This window comes from Staurois parvus, unplaced genomic scaffold, assembly GCF_062004578.1.
Source record: "Staurois parvus isolate SC_StPar_1 unplaced genomic scaffold, SC_StPar_1.0 ptg002123l, whole genome shotgun sequence".
NCBI classification, from domain to species: Eukaryota; Metazoa; Chordata; class Amphibia; order Anura; family Ranidae; genus Staurois; species Staurois parvus.
In genome coordinates this window covers 1-16,939 of record NW_028319919.1, presented here as the reverse complement: position 1 = coordinate 16,939, position 16,939 = coordinate 1, and the positions used below count along the sequence as shown (strand labels likewise).

At 49.7% G+C, this 16,939-nt stretch overlaps 1 protein-coding gene across 1 annotated transcript in view; it reads right to left on the bottom strand.

The window, feature by feature from the left end:
• LOC149432650 (uncharacterized) overlaps positions 1-12,874 on the bottom strand; it is an 89,262-nt gene extending 76,388 nt beyond the window's left edge. Inside the window, 5 exon segments of the mRNA XM_089665090.1 lie at positions 2,019-2,184; positions 2,270-2,328; positions 5,965-6,021; positions 12,760-12,855; positions 12,857-12,874. Of these exon segments, the coding sequence (XP_089521216.1) occupies positions 2,019-2,184; positions 2,270-2,328; positions 5,965-6,021; positions 12,760-12,855; positions 12,857-12,874 (396 nt within the window).
• Positions 12,875-16,939: the final 4,065 nt, after the last annotated feature.

Genomic DNA, 16,939 nt, shown 5'->3' with positions numbered 1-16,939 from the left:
TGAACCCTACGGACTAAGACTGGGGGGCCATTAAAGGTCATGTCTGTGGAAAGGGCGGGGCCAACTCAATATTGAACCCTACAGACTAAGACTGGGGGGCCATTAAAGGTCATGTGTGTGGGAAGGGCGGGGCCAACTCAATACTGAACCCTACGGACTAAGACTGGGGGGCCATTAAAGGTCATGTGTGTGGAAAGGGCGGGGTCAACTCAATATTGAACCCTACGGACTAAGACTGGGGGGCCATTAAAGGTCACGTGCGTGGAAAGGCTGGGGGCCCAATACTTTTGGCAATATAGTGTATGTAAAGTATACATGGGGTTGTTAGATTAGAAAAAAAGAACAAGCCTTTCCAACCAATTATACTGCCCCTAAATCACATCTATATTCATCTCAGCCTTACTATCAAGTTTGCATGTTCTCCCTGTGCCTGCGTGGGTTTCCGCCGGGTACTCCAGTTTCCTCCCACACTCCAAAGACATGCTGGTAGGTTAATTAGCTCCTGTCTAAATTGTCCCTAGTATGTGTATGTATGAATGTGAGTTAGGGACCTTAGACTGTACGCTCCTCGGGGGCGGGGACTGATGTGAATGTACAATATATATGTAAAGCGCTGCATAAATTGACGGAGCTATATAAGTACCTGAAATAAATAAATAAATACAAAATACTATCCCTCTTCTCTGCCCCGTGTACATGGAGTCCTTACTCTTCTCTGCCCCGTGTACATGGAGTCCTTACTCTTCTCTGCCCCGTGTGCATGGAGTCCTTACTCTTCTCTGCCCCGTGTGCATGGAGTCCTTACTCTTCTCTGCCCCGTGTACATGGAGTCCTTACTCTTCTCTGCCCCGTGTACATGGAGTCCTTACTCTTCTCTGCCCCGTGTACACGGAGTCCTTACTCTTCTCTGCCCCGTGTACACGGAGTCCTTACTCTTCTCTGCCCCGTGTACACGGAGTCCTTACTCTTCTCTGCCCCGTGTACACGAAGTCCTTACTCTTCTCTGCCCCGTGTACACGGAGTCCTTACTCTTCTCCGCCCCGTGTACACGGAGTCCTTACTCTTCTCCGCCCCGTGTACACGGAGTCCTTACTCTTCTCTGCCCCGTGTACACGGAGTCCTTACTCTTCTCTGCCCCGTGTACACGGAGTCCTTACTCTTCTCTGCCCCGTGTACACGGAGTCCTTACTCTTCTCTGCCCCGTGTACATGGAGTCCTTACTCTTCTCCGCCCCGTGTACACGGAGTCCTTACTCTTCTCTGCCCCGTGTACACGGAGTCCTTACTCTTCTCTGCCCCGTGTACATGGAGTCCTTACTCTTCTCTGCCCCGTGTACATGGAGTCCTTACTCTTCTCTGCCCCGTGTACATGGAGTCCTTACTCTTCTCTGCCCCGTGTACATGGAGTCCTTACTCTTCTCTTCCCCGTGTACACGGAGTCCTTACTCTTCTCTGCCCCGTGTACATGGAGTCCTTACTCTTCTCTGCCCCGTGTACATGGAGTCCTTACTCTTCTGTGTCCCGTGTACATGGAGTCCTTACTCTTCTCTGCCCCTTTCACATGGAGTCCTTACTCTTCTCTGCCCCTTTCACATGGAGTCCTTACTCTTCTCTGCCCCGTGTACATGGAGTCCTTACTCTTCTCTGCCCCGTGTACATGGAGTCCTTACTCTTCTCTGCCCCGTGTACATGGAGTCCTTACTCTTCTCTGCCCTGTGTACATGGAGTCCTTACTCTTCTCCGCCCCGTGTACACGGAGTCCTTACTCTTCTCTGCCCCGTGTACATGGAGTCCTTACTCTTCTCTGCCCCGTGTACATGGAGTCCTTACTCTTCTCTGCCCCGTGTACACGGAGTCCTTACTCTTCTCTGCCCCGTGTACATGGAGTCCTTACTCTTCTCCGCCCCGTGTACATGGAGTCCTTACTCTTCTCCGCCCCGTGTACATGGAGTCCTTACTCTTCTCTGCCCCGTGTACACGGAGTCCTTACTCTTCTCTGCCCCGTACCCGGCCTCTTACCCCCTTCTCCAACTCCCATTCTTGTTCCTTTCTCTCCAGTTCCTGTATGGCTCCTGACCAATCAGCTGTCAGCTTCTGCAGATCTTCTCCCAGCAATCTGCTGGCTTCCTGTGTGTGTTCCAGGTTCTCTCTGAGCTGCACATTTGTGGCGGCAAAACTCTCACATCTGTACACAGAAAAAGAAGAATCGCCGACTGTGACCGATTGCCGAATTCATGATACAGGATCGATGCGTCTCCCATTTTTCTCACCTTTGCTGCTCCTCCTCCAGTCTCAGCAGAGCTTTGTCCAACTCCAACTCTCCTCGGCTCTGTGCGACAAATCGCTCGATTATTTCTGGCGCTACAACACATCGGACAATGCTTTAACGCACACAGCTGGTAGTAGGTGACCTCCCTAGCGGTCTGATTATGTCAGGATTTCTGTGCTCAAAGCGGTACATTTTTTTGCATGGAAATATGTATTTTTTTTATTGTAGGCCTGTAATTTTTAGGAATAACTCACTGAAATCTGTCCGAACAAGAGTCTAGTAAACATCCCGGGGAGGATAAAATTTGAAACACGAAATCATAAATTATAATTATAAATCTGGTCCTCCCTGTCACTAATACGGCCCATGCTGGGACTTCTAGTGCTCCCTGTCACTAATACGGTCCATGCTGGTGTCACGATCGCGGTGTCAGACCCCGCCCTTCTCACCAACTCGTGACTGAAGGACCGGCCAATCTGAACCCGCGATGTCACATATGCAACAATGCCCCGCCCAGCCGCGCCCTGCACACCGATGTTCCAGCTAAAGGATCGCAATCTGTGTGCCGGCAGTCAGAGCGCTTGTTACTGGGTCAGGATAATTCTGCAATGAACCCTTCACACTGCCACCACCTCCTTCTATACAGAGAAAGAGGAAACTCGACGATATCAGCTAATGGCTGGATAATCGTCTGTATACCACGGTCACCGCAGGCTGATTATACAGAGGCTTAGCCTCTCTAGCGGTCTGATGACGTCAGTATTTCTGTGCTCAAAGCGGTACATTTTTTTGCATGGAAATATGTATTTTTTTATTATAGGCTTGTAATTTTTTGGAATAACTCACTGAAATCTGTCCGAACAAGAGTCTAGTAAACATCCCGGGGAGGATAAAACTTGAAAACACGAAATCATAAATTATAATTTAATAAATAATCATAAAAAATAATAATAAATGTAATTCAATAATATAATCAAACCAAAAACACTGAAATGTGAAATAGAGCGACAAGTTCGCACATCGCTGAGCTCAGTCGCAGAATCGTTTTCAGTGTCTGATGAGGAATTTCCCCCACCAATCATTATCACTCAATTCTGCAAGTGGTTCTGATTTACTATCGCTGTTCTCTAGCCGGTCTAAAGCCGCTTTTGACCTAAAGGGACGCTTTTTGGACGCCATGGACGTTTCTCAGTTTCCAGGCAGAAAGAACAGTAAAAATGCAGGCAGGGCGCCGGACAAAGCACTCGGGACACAATGTATGTGAAATGGTTTGATACAGGAATGTTATACTATGTGATTTTAGTGGATTTAGTGAATGTCACTTTTTGACATTTTCAAATTTCCCACCAGTTCCGTCCCCCGTACGTCCCGACGTCGCAGGGAATGGAACCCGGAAGACAGATGCCGGCATCGGCCGGAGGACATTACAGGGGACACTGCATGGGGGACATCGCGGGAGCAAAGGACAAGGTAAGTGCTGGAGGGATCCCGGAGCAACGCTGCAGTGTATTCCCGAGTGTAGCTCGGGGGGGTTACCGCTTGTGGTGCTGAAACTTTACCCCGAGCTACACTCGGGAATACCGCCAGGGGGGTTAAAATGGTTATAAGCCCCCACATGTACCCAGTGCAGTGACTGGCCTCAGGTTATACACAGAAATAAAACAAATCCTCCTACGTAGGTTGTACCTGTTTATCTGCAGCCGTCTTTCCCCTACACCCATTCAAAGTGCAGAATTTACACAGGATCTCTCAGCTCTGAAAAGCAGGGAGCGGGGAGCTGAGGTTGCATGAGTGAGGAGAGCTCTGAGAGCTGATTGGAGAGAAGAGACACACCCCTCTCCACACAGCTCACAGGAACTGAGCTGAGGCTGTCAATCTGCTGGAGCTCCTCCCCGTCACCATTTTTCTCTTGGTGTCAGGAAAACTTGTCAGATGCTTATAAGTAGAGGACGGAGGCAGCAGACAGAAATGACACTTAGTGCTCTGGATTGAGACAAGCACACACTATAGAGGGATACGCTTTGTTCAGATTTCATGTCTGAGGTTTATAACCACTTTAAAGCAGAGCTTCGACTTTCAGTGAAATTTAAATAGCTGGTCTGTGCAGTCAGACAGACCAGACATTCATATTTATGGGCCTTCTGACCAGGGGCGGACTGACCATTTGGAAACTTGGGCACTGCCCAAGGGCCTGGGTTCAGTAGGGGGCCCCATGAGATGCCCCTGGTACCTTTTTCATAGGCTTTTTGAGTTTGGGCAAGGACACAGGGGCCCCATGATCCCCTATTGCCCGGGGGCCCCATGAGTTGTCAGTCCGCCCCTGCTTCTGACCCAGAGACAACCTTGTGGGAGATTGGATCATGCTGACACCTTCTGTGGCTCTCTGCTGTCTAGAGCCAAGCTTTAGGGCCAGTTCACACTCCATGCGTTTCAGTCGCTTTTTTTCTGCATCCAAAATGCACAGAAAGCAGGTGATATGGTTGTCAATGGCAGAGTTCACATCAGCGCTTGCAGTTCCAGTGCGTTCCAGATGCAGAAAAAAAAAAGTAGACGCATCGGAATGCACTGGAACACACATGTCCCTGTTTAAACTGAAGAGAAAGAGAGAGGAATGCGTCAAAAACTCATAAAAAAACGCACCAGTATGCATCAAAAATGCTCATGCGAAAACGCATCCGGAACGCATCTAGACTGTGTTTCAGTTGCTTTTTTTCTGCATTCACAGCGCACAAAGTAGGTGATATGGTGGTCAATGTCATAGTTCACATCAGTGCTTGCAGTTCCGGTTTGCAGAAAAAAAAATGAAAAAAAAAGAGAGGGGAAAAAAAACATGAAGCAGAAGGCATAAAAAATGCATCAGAACGTGTCAATAATGACCTGAAACGTGCATCAAAGTCGCGCATGCGGAAACGCATCCAGAACGCATCTAGACTGCATTTCTATATGCGTGTTTTTGACGCGTTTCAGTTCATTTTACCCCTTTCTTCAACTTAAAGCGGAGCTCCACTCAAAAGGGGAAGTGCCGCTTTAAGGACTGCTGCCCAGCTTCCCATTAAGGATTGACACCTTTGGGGGGTGGGGGGGGGAGCGGGTACCTGAATTTGACAGGTACCCGCTCCCATTTCCCGGTCCCATCAACTAGGCCAAGGGGTAGGCAACCTGAGAGCCGCAGGACTACAAGTTCCATCATGCCTCTGCAAGTCATAGCTGTAACTGTCAGTTTTGTCATCTTTGCAATGTCTCATGGGAAATGTAGTTCCACAACAGCTAGAGAGCCGCAGGTTGCCTACCCCTGACCTAGGCGATCAGAAGCGGAAGTTGTCCTCCCTCCCTGTAGTCTTTTAGGACACGTGACAGGTCCCAGAAGACTACAGGAGCACTCAGGAATTGCAGCCCCACTCACGCATGCGCAGTGGGCACCCAGCTGTGAAGCCGCAAGCTATCACAGCCGGGTGTCCACACTGAAGATGCCGGCCTCCTGGAATCCAGGACGTCCAGTGAAACGGGCTGCGGGGGACACACCACGGGACCGAGGGACAGGTAAGTGGCTGTTTTTTTTTTAAGTCAGCAGCTACAGTTTTTGTAGCTGCTGACTTATTTTTTGACAGGATGAGCGGAACTCCACTTTAAGGGGCTCCTTCAGAGGTCGCCTTTTCAAGCTTTCTTACAAATCTGCTTCTATCCGCTGCTTCTCACCTGGCTGAGTTCCTGGCTCTGCTGCAGGTCCTGGTAACGATTCCTGTACTGGAGGACCTGAGAGAAGGGGACACCATCATGGAATTATTTGGAATGGATACAGACACAATATTTTACAGAATACAAAAAAGGAGATTTACTAAAACCCGAGAGTGAGAAATCTGGAGCAGCTGTGCATGGGGGCCAATCAGCTTCTTCAATGAAGCTTTGACCGTAAAACCCAGAAAGCTGATTGGTTGCTATGCGGAGCTGCACCAGATTTTGCACCCCCCCATGTGGATCTCACAGAAATGGTTCAAGCGGGTAGACTCCCAATTTAGGAATCTTATAATAGGAACAAAAAAAAACTTTTCTTTTTTTTAATGTTGTGCTTTTTTTTGTTTATAGCACAAAAAACAACCCCCCCCCCTCCCCCAGTGAAAGAGGACGCTCTGACGCTGGGACTCTTGCCAAGGCTATATGGGATCAATCGATTGATCATGTTTATGGCTTCTCCGCGACCCCCTGTGCATTATGGTTCCGATGGGGTCTGTTCCTTCCTGTCTTCCCGTAGCTTTGGTAATGTATTCATACACACAAATCTATCTCTCAACCCCCCACCTCACCCCCTCGGTCTCCACCCCCCACCTCACCACCTCAGTCTCCGCCCGAATCACACACCTCCTGAGCGACATATCAGACTGGATGTCACTCCACTTCCTTAAACTGAACCTCTCCAAAACCGAGCTCCTTGTCTTCCCCCCAGCCCGGGCCCCACCCCACATTGACTTCTCCATCACGTCCAACAATGCCACCATCAAACCCGCCCCGCAGGCCAGAGTACTTGGTGTAATTCTGGACTCCAACCTATCCTTCCAGCCCCAAGTCCAATCTTTAACAGACTCGTGCAGGCTCCACCTCCGCAACATGCAGGCTCCGCCTCCGCAACATCCAGGCTCCGCCTCCGCAACATTGCCAAAATCCGCACGTTCCCCAGAAATCCGCACGTTTTCCCCAGAAACCACTAAACAGCTCATCCACTCCCTCATCATATCACGACTCGACTACTGCAACTCCCTCCTCACTGGCCTGCCTCGCCGCTGGCTATCCCCGCTTCAGTCCATCCTGAATACGGCTGCCAGACTCATTCACCTTTCCAACCGCTCCGTCTCCGCCACCCCCCTCTGCCAATACCTCCACCGGCCTCCACTCAGTGTCCTCCACCCCCCTCTGCCAATCCCTCCACTGGCCTCCACTCAGTGTCCTCCATCCCTCTCTGCCAATCCCTCCACTGGCCTCCACTCAGTGTCCTCCATCCCTCTATGCCAATCCCTCCACTGGCCTCCACTCAGTGTCCTCCACCCCTCTCTGCCAATCCCTCCACTGACCTCCACTCAGTGTCCTCCACCCCTCTCTGCCAATCCCTCCACTGGCCTCCACTCAGTGTCCTCCACCCCTCTCTGCCAATCCCTCCACTGGCCTCCACTCAGTGTCCTCCACCCCTCTCTGCCAATCCCTCCACTGGCCTCCACTCAGTGTCCTCCATCCCTCTCTGCCAATCCCTCCACTGGCCTCCATTCAGTGTCCTCCACCCCCCTCTGCCAATCCCTCCACTGGCCTCCACTCAGTGTCCTCCACCCCAAGATTGGACTTGGGGCTGGAAGGATAGGTTGGAGTCCAGAATGACACCAAGTACTCTGGCCTGCGGGGCGGGTTTGATGGTGGCGTTGTTGGATGTGATGGAGAAGTCAATGGGGGGTGGTGTCCGGGCTGGGGGGGGGGAAGACAAGAAACTCGGTTTTGGAGAGGTTCAGTTTAAGGAAGTGGACTGACATCCAGTCTGATATGTCGCTCAGTAGGTGTGTGATTTGGGCGGAGACCGAGGGGGTGAGGTGGGGGGTTGAGAGATAGATTTGTGTGTCATCGGCATAGAGGTGGTATATGACTTGCTTTTGGTTATTGTGTCCAGCATTACATTACACCCGGCTACGTATATAACGGTTACTCGTCTTTTGTATCGAATAGCTAGATATTGGCTGTCTAGTACAACGCCTACTAAGAAACAATGGGTGGAATATGTTCATCCTCTCCTCTTGCAGGAACAACTTACCTACCGTCACACTTTGCGCACATTTCAGCGTATTTGGTAGAATTGGTTAGATACGCCCGGACTGGCCCCTCCAAGGTTGATAATGGATAGACTTTTGCAAATGTGAGACAGGACGGCTAACGCAGGCCATACACAGTTCGAATTCCGAACAATTTTTCATCCAAAAATCGGAAACGTTGTTCGCTCGGTAATCCAACGACGCCATCAATGATTTCAAAAATCGGCCGACCGAGTCATACAGTTCACCCCATATAACAGGCAAAACTTCTGTTCCTTCCAGGTCACGGCTCACGCGCATATTCTTTTTGGAAAACCGATCGTACGATTTGACCATCGTTAAGCCAAAAATCGGTCGTTTTTCACGAATATTCCAACTAACCCGATCACCAAAAAGGGGAGGAACCACGGAAATCGGCCGGTGCCATTGACCCGACTAACAGAGCGAAAATCAGCTGATTATTCTTAGGTCCGATTTTCGGGCAAAAAAAACGGTCTAATTTCGACCCGTGTATGTCCGGCATAACTCATCGCTGGGACAAGGTTTAGGTTCCCACCTGCAGTTGTTTCTGTTGTTTTTTTCCTTTCTATTTTTATGTTTTCATTTTACTTTGTAAGATGTCAATTGTTACGGCATTGGTTATCCCCAGCAATGGGCTCTCATATGTTTCATCTGACTGGTTTTTTTTATATGAGATGTATGACACTACATGTATTCCTTGGAATGATTGTCGTTCATTGCTCTTTCTTTTCTTTCAATAAAAAAAAAAGTTTGGATTAAAAAAAAAAATTAAATTAAAAAAAAAAAAAAAAAGGATTTCTCACACTCCAGTTTTATGAAACCAACCCCAACGTGTCTTATGAAGGCTACAGCCAATTTACGCCATTATGGAATGATACATATTTTAAGGAATTGCATGAACTATAATGTTTTAAATCCTGGCATTTAAAGTGATTCTCAACCTTGTTTTTTTTTTTTTTTTTAAACAAACATGTCATACGTACCAGCTCTGTGTAATAGTTGTGCACAGAGCAGCCCCAATCCTCCTGAAAAAACATGAAAGGGGATGATATAAAGGAGGGCAAAGGACAGGATAGTGAAGGGGTTTGATATGAAGGGGTGCTAAGGACAGGAATGTGAAGGGGGGGTGATATGAAGGGGTGCTAAGGACAGGAATGTGAAGGGGGGGGTGATATGAAGGGGTGCTAAGGACAGGAATGTGAAGGGGGGGGGGTAATATGAAGGGGAGCCAAGGACAGGAATGTGAAGGGGGGGTGATATGTAGGGGACCAAAGATAGGAATGTGAAAGGGGATGATATAAAGGGGAGCCAAGGACAGGAAAGTGAAGGGGGTGATATGAAGGAGGGGCCAAGGACAGGAATATGAAGGGGGGAGTGATATGAAGGGGTGCCAAGGACGGGAATGTCAAGGGGGTGATATGAAGGAGGGGCCAAGGACAGTAATGTGATGGGGGTTGAGGGCTGTGAAGGGGGACTGTGATGTAAACGGGGGTTGTGATGTGAAGCAGAAGGGGGTTGTGATGTGAAGGAGGGGGGGGGTTGTGATGTGAAGGAGGGGGGGGGTTGTGATGTGAAGCAGAGGGGGGTTGTGATGTGAAGGAGAGGGGGGTTGTGATATGAAGCAGAGGGGGGGTTGTGATGTGAAGAAGAGGGGGGGTTGTGATGTGAAGAAGAGGGGGGGTTGTGATGTGAAGGGGGTGGGTTGTGATGTGAAGCAGAGGGGGGTTGTGATGTGAAGGAGGGGGGGGGGGTTGTGATGTGAAGGAGAGGGGAGTTGTGATGTGAAGGGGGGGGGGTTGTGATGTGAAGCAGAGGGGGGTTGTGATGTGAAGGAGAGGGGGGGTTGTGATGTGAAGCAGAGGGGGGTTGTGATGTGAAGCAGAGGGGGGGTTGTGATGTGAAGCAGAGGGGGGTTGTGATGTGAAGGGGGGGGGTTGTGATGTGAAGCAGAGGGGGGTTGTGATGTGAAGGAGGGGGGGGGGGGGTTGTGATGTGAAGCAGAGGGGGGTTGTGATGTGAAGGAGAGGGGGGTTGTAATGTGAAGCAGAGGGGGGTTGTGATGTGAAGGAGGGGGGGGGGGGTGTGATGTGAAGGAGGGGGGGGGTTGTGATGTGAAGCAGAGGGGGGTTGTGATGTGAAGAAGGGGGGGGGGTTGTAATGTGAAGCAGAGGGGGGTTGTGATGTGAAGGAGAGGGGGGTTGTAATGTGAAGCAGAGGGGGGTTGTGATGTGAAGCAGAGGGGGGTTGTGATGTGAAGCAGAGGGGGGTTGTGATGTGAAGCAGAGGGGGGTTGTGATGTGAAGCAGAGGGGGGTTGTGATGTGAAGCAGAGGGGGGTTGTGATGTGAAGCAGAGGGGGGTTGTGATGTGAAGCAGAGGGGGGTTTGTGATGTGAAGCAGAGGGGGGTTGTGATGTGAAGCAGAGGGGGGTTGTGATGTGAAGCAGAGGGGGGCGGGCCCTCGGGTGTCAAGGCAGCAGCATTTTGTGTGACTTTTGGAAGTTAAAGTGGAACTTTACCTAAAATGTGAAGCTGTAGCGATCCTCCCCACCCCCCAGTTTCGGAAACTTTTTTCCCCCTGGGAGTGGCCTCCGAGTCCACCCGCAACCTCCTGGGGACACGTTACACTTCCCGGGAGACTGTGGGACCATTCATACATTGCAGCACGGCTTGTGCATGCGCAGTGGAGAGCCGGCTCTGAAACAGCAGGAAGTCACAGCCCGGCTTCCCACATCCAACATGGTGGCACTGGGGACCTGAAGGCCGTCAAAGAACTAGCCTGGGTGGAGACGGCGCTTGATCCCCGAGTTGGTAACTGTCCTGAACAGGTATTTGTATACGATTAAAAAAACGGATGTAAACGGATGAAAAACTGATCTAAATGGATGAGAAAAGGAATGTAAACGGATGGAAACGGATGGAAAACAGATGTAATTGGTTAAAAAAAAACAGATAAAAACAGATGTAAAAGGATAAAAAAAACGGATGTAAGCGGATGAAAACTGGATGAAAATGGATGAAAACTGATCTAAATGGTTGAAAATTTGATGAAAAACTGATCTAAAGTGATGAAAAATGGATGAAAAACTGATCTAAATGAATGAAAAATGGATGAAAAACTGATCTAAAGGGATGAAAACTGATCTAAAGGGATGAAAACTGATCTAAAAGGGATGAAAAACTGATCTAAAGGGATGAAAAACTGATCTAAAGGGATGAAAAACTGATCTAAAGGGATGAAAAACTGATCTAAAGGGATGAAAAACTGATCTAAAGACATGAAGAATGGATGAAAAACTGATCTAAATGAATGAAAAATGGATGAAAAACTGATCTAAAGGGATGAAAACGGATGAAAAACTGATCTAAATGGATGAAAACTGACCTAAAGGGATGAAAACTGGATGAAAACAAATGAAAAATTGATCAAAATGGATGAAAATGGAGGAAAAAGAGGAAAAACTGATCTAAATGGATGAAAAACTGATCTAAAGGGATGAAAAACTGATCTAAAGGGATGAAAAATGGATGAAAAATTGATCTAAATGGATGAAAAAAATGGATGAAAACGATGAAAAACTTATCTAAATGGTTGAAAATTTGATGAAAAACTGATCTAAAGTGATGAAAAATGGATGAAAACAAATGAAAAATTGATCTAAATGGATGAAAACGGAGGAAAAACTGATCTAAAAAAGATGAAAAAACTGATCTAAAGGGATGAAAAATGGATGAAAAATGGATGAAAAACTGATCTACATGAATGAAAAACTGATCTACATTAATGAAAAATGGATGAAAAATGGATGAAAAAATGATCTAAACGAATGAAAAATGGATGAAAACAAATGAAAAACTGATCTAAATGGATGTAAATGGATGAACTCATCTGCTTTTTCTTTGAAAAAACATGACTGAACTGATGAAAAAAAAAAAACAGAACGCCCGTGTGAAAGGACCCTAAATGCTCCTAACAGCTTTTTTCTCTCCTCTACATGTACCGTAAAAATGCTAATAAAACGCTGACGCCTCTAAATACTACTAAAATACGTTATTACCAGCATTTGTTATCCAGCTTTTTTCAAGATTTTAAAAAAAGAAAAAAAAATTTTTTCAGGAGAAAAAAAAAAAAGAAAAAACTAAAACGCTGCTAAACTGCTCCTGACACCTCACCCGGCAGCTCACCCGGCACCTCTACTAAACCACAAGACTCAGGTCCCTGATCACACCGGATGTTGTCTGCAGATACCAGAAGGACCAAAATAACTGCAGAAGTCGCTGAACTTCCTCCTCATCAAAGCAGAAACTACACAAGTCTGCCGGTGACACCGAACTCCAGGAACGTCCGCAGAGCTAACAGAGCCGCATTATCCCCAAACCAAACACTTCTTATACTGCAGAATACCAATTCTTACATGTGACGGCTGCATTAGTTTTCTTCTCTAGGCTTTCTTTCCCTTTATTTTCATCTGTTGATCTGGCTACTAAGTCTGCTGTTTTTCAAAAGAACAAGCTCTCCAGCAAATGTATCAGTTAAAGTTTGACTAAACCCCGGACCCTGCATTCACTATATCCGCTCTCCCCGGACCCCGCATTCACTATATCCGCTCTCCCCGGACCCCGCATTCACTATATCCGCTCTCCCCCTATACACGTACTGGGACCTCCGGCACACTCTCGCTCGCTTACCTTTGCCTGCAGCTTTTCCACCAGCACCGCCTGCCTCTTCTGGGCTTCCAGAGAGTTCTGCAGCTCCCTCTGCAGAGCCAGCCAATCCCGTCCCAAGCTCCACCCCCTGCGTCATTGTCATGTCCGTGTCAGTTCCATCTCCCTGTACCGAAGAAGGAGGCATGGAAGGAAAATAAAAGATAACCAATGAAGTGCGGCATGACCTACAATCCATCAACATTTCATCACTTCCATTATCACCCCCCCAGACCTTTTGGATGGGGGAGGGGCAACTAATGCTCTCTGGCGCCCTCCATTGCTGCATTGTAAAAGGAGCCAAGAAACTACACTATATTGCCCCAAGTATTGGGCCCCACCCTTTCCACACACATGACCTTTAATGGCCCCCCAGTCTTAGCCTGTAGGGTTCAATATTGAGTTGGCCCCGCCCTTTCCACGCACATGACCTTTAATGGCCCCCCAGTCTTAGCCTGTAGGGTTCAATATTGAGTTGGCCCCGCCCTTTCCACACACATGACCTTTAATGGCCCCCCAGTCTTAGTCCGTAGGGTTCAATATTGAGTTGGCCCCGCCCTTTCCACGCACATGACCTTTAATGGCCCCCCAGTCTTAGCCTGTAGGGTTCAATATTGAGTTGGCCCCGCCCTTTCCACACACATGACCTTTAATGGCCCCCCAGTCTTAGTCCCTAGGGTTCAATATTGAGTTGGCCCCGCCCTTTCCACGCACATGACCTTTAATGGCCCCCCAGTCTTAGCCTGTAGGGTTCAATATTGAGTTGGCCCCGCCCTTTCCACGCACATGACCTTTAATGGCCCCCCAGTCTTAGCCTGTAGGGTTCAATATTGAGTTGGCCCCGCCCTTTCCACACACATGACCTTTAATGGCCCCCCAGTCTTAGTCCACAGGGTTCAATATTGAGTTGGCCCCGCCCTTTCCACGCACATGACCTTTAATGGCCCCCCAGTCTTAGCCTGTAGGGTTCAATATTGAGTTGGCCCCGCCCTTTCCACACACATGACCTTTAATGGCCCCCCAGTCTTAGCCTGTAGGGTTCAATATTGAGTTGGCCCCGCCCTTTCCACGCACATGACCTTTAATGGCCCCCCAGTCTTAGCCTGTAGGGTTCAATATTGAGTTGGCCCCGCCCTTTCCACACACATGACCTTTAATGGCCCCCCAGTCTTAGTCCCTAGGGTTCAATATTGAGTTGGCCCCGCCCTTTCCACGCACATGACCTTTAATGGCCCCCCAGTCTTAGTCCGTAGGGTTCAATATTGAGTTGGCCCCGCCCTTTGCAGCTATAACAGCTTCAACTCCTCTGGGAAGGCCATCCACAAGGTTTAGGAGGGTGTCTATGGGAAGGTTGGACCATTCTTCCAGAAGCACATTTGTCAGGTCAGGCACTGATGTCGGGGGAGGAGGCCTGGCTCGCAGTCTCCACTCTAATTCATCCCAAAGGTGTTCTATGGGGTTGAGGTCAGGACTCTGTGCAGGACAGTCAAGTTCCTCCACCCCAAACTGGCTCCTCCATGTCTTTATGGACCTTGCTTTGTGCACTGGTGGGCAGTCATGTTGGAACAGGAAGGGGCCATCCCCCAAACTCCTCCACAAAGTTGTCCAAAATGTCGCCTTAAGAGTTCCCTTCACTGGAACTAGGGGGCCAAGCCCAACACCTGAAAAACACCCCCACACCATAGTCCCCCCTCCACCAAACTTTACACTTGGCACAATGCAGTCAGGCAAGTACCATTCTCCTGGCCACCGCCAAACCCAGACACGTCCATTGGATTGCCAGACAGAGAAGCGTAATTGGTCACTCCAGAGAACACGTCTCCTCTGCTCTAGAGTCCAGTGGCAGCATGCTTTACACCACGGCATCCGACGCTTTGCATTGCACTTGGTGATGTAAGGCTTGGATGCAGCTGCTCGGCCATGGAAACCCATTCCATGAAGCTCTCTACGCACTGTTTTTGGGCTCATCTGAAGGCCACACCAAGTTTGGAGGTCTTTAGCTATTGACTCTGCAGACAGCTGGCGACTTCTGCGCACTGTGCACTTCAGCATGCGCTGACCCCGCTCTGTCATGTGACGTGGCCTACCACTTGGTGGCTGAGTGGCTGTTGTTCCCAGTTGCTTCCACTTTGTTATAATCCCACTAACAGTTGAACGTGGAATATTTAGTAGCCAGGAAATGTCACGGATGGACTTATTGCCCAGGTGGCCACCTATCACGGGACCACGCTTGGAGTCACTGAGCTCCTGAGAGCGACCCATTCTTTCACCAATGTTTGTAGAAGCCGTCTGCGACGGGTTTCCTCCATTATTTATCTGTACATCGAATTCCTATTTTGCTCAAAGTATCAAATGTAACAAATCATTTCCTGCTGTGGAAGCAAAACTCACATCACAGAACCCGGTGCTATGATTGGACGGTCATGTGACCTCCCCTGACCTGCTGATCATGTGACCTCCCCTGACCTGCTGATCATGTGACTTCTGTTATGTAAACAATGAGGTGTGACGTCATGGGAAGGATTTCCCTCCCACATTGTGAGGAATACAGAGACAGGTGAGGACAATGATGTCACCTTCCCATCCCAGGGTCTCCTCTCCAGAACTGATCCCCCCCCCAGGGTCTTCTCTCCGCGTCTCTTCTCTCCGCGTCTCATCTCTCCCCCCCCAGGGTCTTCTCTCCGCGTCTCATCTCTCCCCCCCAGGGTCTTCTCTCCGCGTCTCATCTTCCCCCCCCCAGGGTCTTCTCTCCGTGTCTCATCTCCCCCCCCCCAGGGTCTTCTCTCCGCGTCTCATCTTCCCCCCCCCCCAGGGTCTTCTCTCCGCGTCTCATCTTCCCCCCCCCCCAGGGTCTTCTCTCCGCGTCTCATCTTCCCCCCCCCCCCAGGGTCTTCTCTCCGCGTCTCATCTTCCCCCCCCCCAGGGTCTTCTCTCCGCGTCTCATCTCCCCCCCCCCCCAGGGTCTTCTCTCCGCGTCTCATCTCCCCCCCTCCAGGGTCTTCTCTCCGCGTCTCATCTCCCCCCCCCCCCCCCAGGGTCTTCTCTCCGCGTCTCATCTCCCCCCCCCCCCAGGGTCTTCTCTCCGCGTCTCATCTCCCCCCCCCCCCCCAGGGTCTTCTCTCAGCGTCTCATCTCCCCCCCCAGGGTCTTCTCTCAGCGTCTCATCTCCCCCCCCCCCCCCCAGGGTCTCATCTCCGGGTCTCATCTCCCCCTCGGGCTCTCTTCTCTCTCACCTCATCTTGAATCTCCCGGTTCGGATCTCCGTCACCTCTCACCTCTGCGGACCAACCACTTCCTGCCCCGCCGTCACGTGACCTCCGCATCCCCCCGACAAACCCATGTCCCCGCCCCCTAACAACCACAGCGGTCACCAGGGGGTGGAGCTGAAGGAGGGGATCGTCTCCGGGACCGCTATCTGTCCTCTGTCCGTCTCCGTGCAGTCCATGCTGGGACTTCTAGTCCTCCCTGTCACTAATATGGTCCATGCTGGGACTTCAAGTTCTCATTAATACGGTCCATGCTGGGACTTCTATTCCTTCCTGTTACTAATACGGTCCATGCTGGGACTTCTAGTCCTCCCTGTCACTAATACGGTCCATGCTGGGACTTCTAGTCCTCCCTGTCACTAATACAGTCCATGCTGGGACTTCTATTCCTTCCTGTCACTAATACGGTCCATGCTGGGACTTCTAGTCCTCCCTGTCACTAATACGGTCCATGCTGGGACTTCTGGTCCTCCCTGTCACTAATACGGTCCATGCTGGGACTTCTAGTCCTCCCTGTCACTAATAGGGTCCATGCTGGGACTTCTGGTCCTCCCTGTCACTAATACGGTCCATGCTGGGACTTCTAGTTCTCATTCTCACTAATACGGTCCATGCTGGGACTTCTAGTCCTCCCTGTCACTAATAGGGTCCATGCTGGGACTTCTAGTTCTCATTCTCACTAATACGGTCCATGCTGAGACTTCTGGTCCTCCCTGTCACTAATACGGTCCATGCTGGGACTTCTAGTCCTCATTGTCACTAATACGGTCCGTGCTGGGACTTGTAGTCCTCCCTGACACTATTACGGTCCATGCTGGGACTTCTGGTCCTCATTCTCACTAATACGGTCCATGCTGGGACTTCTAGTCCTCCCTGACACTAATATGGTCCATGCTGGG